Below are 6,192 nucleotides of genomic sequence, written 5' to 3' on the forward strand. Positions count from 1 at the left end.
TCAGCAAATGTCTATTTAGAGCTTCCAATAACTAAGAACTGGAGGGAGATAAGATCGGGAGCATTTCTGTGACTTAAAAGTTTTGATACACACCAGGGTTATAATTTGGAATGAAATGGCAAATACTATATGCAATAGTAAATAAGGACGCCTGGTGGCGCTGCAGGCTAGGAGTTTGAATGAAGGTCTCTGGCTACCCGGGACTCCATTAAGCTGAGAATCAGAACTCCGACTGCTTTCTAAAAGAAGGAAGCATTTTAAGTAAGACCTAGTGGCAGAGATCTTCAGAGAGGGCATCGTTCTAGTGCAAGTCAGTCAGAAAGATCTAATTCGAGGTTATTTAACGAAGTCATCTGGGTTGACTGTATACCGAGTTGAAGAAACTGCACCTTCTTGAACCGGGTCTTAACAATGGAGACAGCGCTAGCAAAAACGCCACAGAAAAGGCAAGTTATCTTTCTTGCTCTATTGTTGTTTTTGTGGGAGGCTGGTTCTGAAGCAATTAGGTATTCCATGCCAGAAGAAACGGAAAGTGGCTCCTTTGTGGCCAACCTGGCAAAAGACCTGGGGCTCAGGGTGGGGGAACTGGCCACTCGGGGCGCGCGAATCCATTACAAAGGAAACAAGCAGCTCTTGCAGCTGGATATAAAGACTGGGAATTTGCTTCTATATGAAAAACTAGACCGGGAGGTGCTGTGTGGGGCGACAGATCCCTGTATACTGCAATTCCAACTATTACTGGAAAACCCAGTGCAGTTTTTTCAAGCTGATCTGCAGCTCACAGATATAAATGACCATTCGCCAGAGTTCCTAGACAGGGAAACGCTCCTAAAAATCCCAGAAAACGTCCAGCCAGGGACTGTGTTTCCTTTGAAAATAGCGCAGGACGTTGACATAGGTAGCAACACTGTTCAGAACTACACAATCAGCCCCAACTCCCATTTTCATGTTGTCACTCATAATCGCGGAGGTGGCAGAAAATTCCCGGCGCTGGTGCTGGACAAAGCGCTCGATAGGGAGGAGCGGCCCGAGCTCAGTTTAACCCTCACGGCGCTGGACGGTGGGGCTCCGCCCAGGTCTGGGACGACTGCCGTCCGCATTGAGGTCGTGGACATCAATGATAACGCCCCTGAGTTTTCACAGCTGCTCTATGAAGTACAAGTCCCGGAGAACAGCCCCCTAAACTCCTTAGTTGTCACTGTCTCTGCCCGAGACTTAGATGAAGGAACGAATGGGAATGTAGCCTATACTCTTTTCCAAGGCGATGAAGTTAATCAACCATTTGTAATAGATGAGAGAACAGGAGAAATTCGTCTGAAAAAGGCATTGGATTTTGAGACAACTCAATATTATAACGTGGAGATTGCGGCCACAGATGGCGGGGGGCTTTCAGGCAAATGCACTGTAGCTATACAGGTGCTGGATGTGAATGACAACGCCCCTGAACTGACCATGTCGAGGCTCACCAGCTCTACCCCAGAAAACTCACCAGAGACTGTGGTTGCTGTTTTCAGTGTTTCTGATCCAGACNAAACGACAGCAACTTGTCTGTTCCCCTTCCCCCAATTCCCCAGCACTGTTCCCATCCCCCCAATTCCCCAATTTAAAAAAAAAGAAATAAAGAAATAAGTACAAAAAGGGGACTGTTGGAAAATATGAATATAATAAATAAAAATCTCAATAGAAGGGCTTGAAAATAGGGCTAAGAAAACATCCCAGGAAATATTGCAAAAATATTTTTCAGTGGCAAACAGGAGAAGAAAAAAAACCCCAGAAAAATAAAGAAATCAGAAACCATACTAGAAGCCCAACATCCAAATTGTAGGAATTCCAAAAAAAATAGCAGAAAAAAATGTTGATGAAGTAACTCAAGAAAATTTCTAAGAGCTGGAGGAAATTAGTTTCCTAGTTGAAAGGGTTTACCAATTGTCCTGTACAATGGATGAAAATAAGCGCAAACCAAGACACATAAGTGTTTAATTTTAAAATGCTTGGGACCATGGAAAAATACCACAACAAGAAATAAAAACACAGGTCACATACAGAAAATACATAATAAAATAAGATGAACTTTAGACTTCTTAACAAACACATTAGTTTAGGGAGCTAATTGAAAAAATATTTTAAAATTCTGAAGAAAAATTATTCCCAACCTAAAACCCTATCATCAGTCAAACTTCCAATCAAGTTTGAGAGTAGAATAAATGTAATTTAATACACTCAAGGTCACAACATAATTTAACTCTCATACACCATTCTCCAGAAACTACTGGAAGATAACTTATCACAGTGAGTGAGTAATCTAAGTGAGAAGAAGTCTGAAGATACAGAAAAAAGAAGATTCGAAATAGAACAGAAGTGAAATGAGTCTCCAGATGATGTTGAAAAATGATCCCAGGATGACAACTATGTCTCAAGTATAGACTAGTCCAGTTTGGAGCTGTATGAGACAGGCATTTTGAAGGATATCATCAGCAAGTCCCCTGACATATTATCAGCTGGATGAAATGATTGGAGGATGTGCTCTATTAAAGCCAAAGAGTAAACAAAAAAAGAAGAAAAAGTAAAATCCTAGAAATAGTAAATTCAACCAGAATAAAAGGCAAAGACAATTCCAAGAATAACAACATGATAGTTGTGCAGCATGTGTAGAGACCTCCCACCCAATTTAAGGGAAAATTGATATTTCAGGAGATATGGGAATGACCATGTGGAAAACGGTATTGAGAGGCAATCGGACATGTGGGAAGAATAACTGATAGATGTAAAGGAAACCAAGTAAATGAAAAAGCAAAGCAATTATTAACTTTAAGAAAAAAGTGAGAAAGGAAGTATAATTAGTACACAACAATGCTCCCAATGATATTGTGAGTGCAAGAAGGCAGGCAAGGGCCGTGGAAGCGTACGAGAGTTAAAACTTAATCCAACATACTAAGGAGTCAACTGATCATGTCTAAAATTAATCAAAATACAGAAGAATACAGATTAATGGCAGAAGAGATAACTAAAAGAGTTTAAAATGGCTGCCTATTGAGAAATGAACTAGGAACGTGAGGAGGGAAACGGCAGAAAACAATTGTATTTGTTTTCTTAAGCCTCTTAATACCATTTGATTTTGAACCAAGGTCTTAAATTATTTTGAAAAACAATGCATTTTTTTTAAAAAGAATGCATTTTAAAAGATCAGGAAAATAGAGATCTTGCAAGTCTCCCGAGGAATAAAAAGTAGATAAACTACTAAACACTACTAATAAGAATAAAGATATATATAAAGATGAATAATACAATGAAAACATAATACAAGAAATTTGCAAATCCAGATAAAATGGTTTTAAAAATAAAATACAAATTACTTTAAAAGGAAACAAAACCTGTACAGATTAATAACCAAAAGTAAAATGGGGAGGAGTCATAGACTTACACCAGCAAAGCCACCAAACCTAACCCACTTAAAAGGCAAGTTGTAATTAAGCATATAGAAACAGATGACGGTATCATTGTAAAAAGTATTCTGTTGCATAAAAATAGATGGAAAGCTTTCTAACCCATTCTATGAGGCCAGGATAGTTTAATACCAAAACCACAGAAGTTAAACACACACACAGAGCAACATGGGCCAGAAAAATCCTAGAATGATGTTGACACATCAAATCCATGTGTGCATTAAAAAATGTCATGATTAAATGACATTTATATCAAGAACTTGAAAATTAAAAAACTAAAGAATAAAAGTACAATTCCAACATATGTCAAAATTACTTTAAAATCTGAAATAAGAAAAAGATGAAAACTTTCTTGACCCCAAAAAGGATCATTTACTTCAAATGGAGATCAACTATCACAGTTAAAGATGAAATACTAGGAGCACTTCCACAAAGGCAAGAATGACCTACCTGCTGTTGTTAATTTTAAGAGTATTCATTGCATACCCTTGGAGATGCTAGCCATTGAAGTTATATGTGAACAGTAATTAAAATTATATTATTACTTAAAGTGGATAAAGGGTGGAAGTGGGGGACAGAAAGTGTTCCAGAAAATATCATTGGTAAAGAGTGAAGACCTTGAAACTAGGATTGTTAAAGAAGAAAAAAACAAACAAAAAAAAAACCCCTGAAAAAAAGGGCCAGTTACTCTGCAGTATGAACAACTTTATTGTTACACAGTTAACAAATAAATTAAAGGTCTTCAACCAATATTTGTTGACTTTTTGATGAAGGCTTCATTTTCTTATATATTCTTTACTATCAATTTTAAAAACAGGAGAAAGTTTACTTAGGATTTTACTCCCGGTGGAGTAAAAATTTTGTTTTTCTACGAATTCATACTATAACAGGGAAAGACGATGTAAGCACTTACTAGCAATATTGTGACCACTTGAGGAAAAAATAGAATGAAACAGCAAAGACACTGGAGGACAAAAATCACTCCTGTTGCTGTTCCCTTTAATCCGCTATCTTCTTGTTCTATTCTTGAAAAGGGGAATAACATTCACAAAACGCAAGGTGGCGCTGCTGGCTAAAAAGAGAAAAAGACACACACAAATGATGTTGCAGATTCCAGCATTAGGAGGAAATCTGGCCGGACAAGAAAAGTAGAGGAAAGGAAGCCGTGGTAACAGGAGTTGGGGGAAAGTGGGGATCCCTCCCCACAAGCATTGCTATTATAAGCTCATTTCTAAGGATTCGGTTGCTGCCATTTTTGAAAGCTGCTTGTGACCGAGTAAAAGTGGTTTTGAAAGACTGGTTAAAGGAAGAATGGAGGCCAGAGTGGAGCGTGCGGTGCAGAAAAGGCAAGTCCTATTTCTTTGTGTATTTCTGGGAGTGTCTTGGGCTGGCGCAGAGCCGCTTCAGTATTTCGTGGCAGAGGAAACCGAGAGAGGCACCTTTCTGGCTAACGTAGCAAATGACCTGGGTTTGGGGATAGGGGAACTGTCAGCCAGGGGATCCAGAATCGTTTCCGATCAGAACATAGGATTTTTACTACTCAATCCGCTTACTGGTGATTTACTTTTAAATGAGAAATTAGACCGAGAGGAACTGTGTGGGCCCACAGAGCCCTGTGTGCTGCCTTTCCAGTTGTTACTGGAAAAACCTTTTCAGATATTCCGCGCAGAACTATGGGTCAGAGACATCAACGATCATTCTCCAGTGTTTCTAGATAGAGAGATTCCCTTGGAAATACTAGAAAGCACCACACCAGGGGCGGCATTTCTCCTAGAAAGTGCACAGGATTTAGATGTTGGGACCAACAACCTGAGAAACTACACCATCAGCTCCAATGCCTATTTCCATATTAATGTCCATGATAGTGGGGAGGGGAATATCTATCCCGAATTAATACTGGATCGAGTGCTGGATCGAGAAGAGGTGTCTGAGCTCAGTTTAACCCTCACCGCCTTGGATGGTGGTTCTCCTCCCAGATCCGGGACCGCCCTGGTACGCATCCTGGTTTTGGACATAAATGACAACGTCCCTGAATTTGTACAGTCGCTCTACAAGGTGCAGGTGCCAGAGAACAGCCCTGTTGGCTCCCTGGTTGTCGCCGTGTCAGCTAGAGATTTAGATACCGGAAGTAATGGGGAAATAGTTTATGCATTTTTTTATGCCACTGAAAGAATTCTCCAAACGTTCCAAATCAACTCAACATCTGGCAAACTTCATCTTAAAGCTCAATTGAACTATGAAGAAATACAAACTTATACATTAACTATTCAGGCCAAGGACAGGGGAGGGCTTTCTGGAAAATGTACGGTGGCGGTTCATGTAACAGATATCAATGATAATCCACCGGAACTGCTCATGTCATCACTTACTAGCCCAATTCCAGAAAACTCAGCCAAGACAGTCGTGGCTGTTTTTAGGATTAGAGACAAAGATTCAGGGAACAATGCAAAGATGGTGTGCTCCATCCAAAATGATCTCCCCTTCGTCCTGAAGCCATCTGTAGAGAATTTCTACACCCTGGTAACAGAGAGCCCGCTGGACAGAGAGAGCCAAGCCGAGTACAACATCACCATCACCGTCACCGACTTGGGGACCCCTAGGCTGAAAACCCAGCACAACATAACCGTGCTGGTCTCCGACGTCAACGACAACGCCCCGGCCTTCACCCAAACCTCCTACACCCTGTTCGTCCGCGAGAACAACAGCCCCGCCCTGCACATCGGCAGCGTCAGCGCCACAGACGCAGACG

At 40.6% G+C, this 6,192-nt stretch overlaps 1 protein-coding gene across 1 annotated transcript in view; it reads left to right on the plus strand.

Annotated features, from left to right (window-relative positions):
- The first annotated feature begins 15 nt into the window (after window positions 1-15).
- Window positions 16-6,192, plus strand: part of LOC109392674 (protocadherin beta-5-like) — a 9,228-nt gene continuing 3,051 nt past the window's right edge. Inside the window, exons 1-2 of the mRNA XM_019661293.1 lie at window positions 16-1,546; window positions 4,717-6,185. Coding sequence (XP_019516838.1) covers window positions 412-1,546; window positions 4,717-6,185 — 2,604 coding nt within the window. The 5' untranslated portion in view covers window positions 16-411. The remainder of the gene's footprint in view (window positions 1,547-4,716; window positions 6,186-6,192) is intronic.

This window comes from Hipposideros armiger, unplaced genomic scaffold (assembly GCF_001890085.2).
Source record: "Hipposideros armiger isolate ML-2016 unplaced genomic scaffold, ASM189008v1 scaffold_11, whole genome shotgun sequence".
Taxonomy (NCBI): domain Eukaryota; kingdom Metazoa; phylum Chordata; class Mammalia; order Chiroptera; family Hipposideridae; genus Hipposideros; species Hipposideros armiger.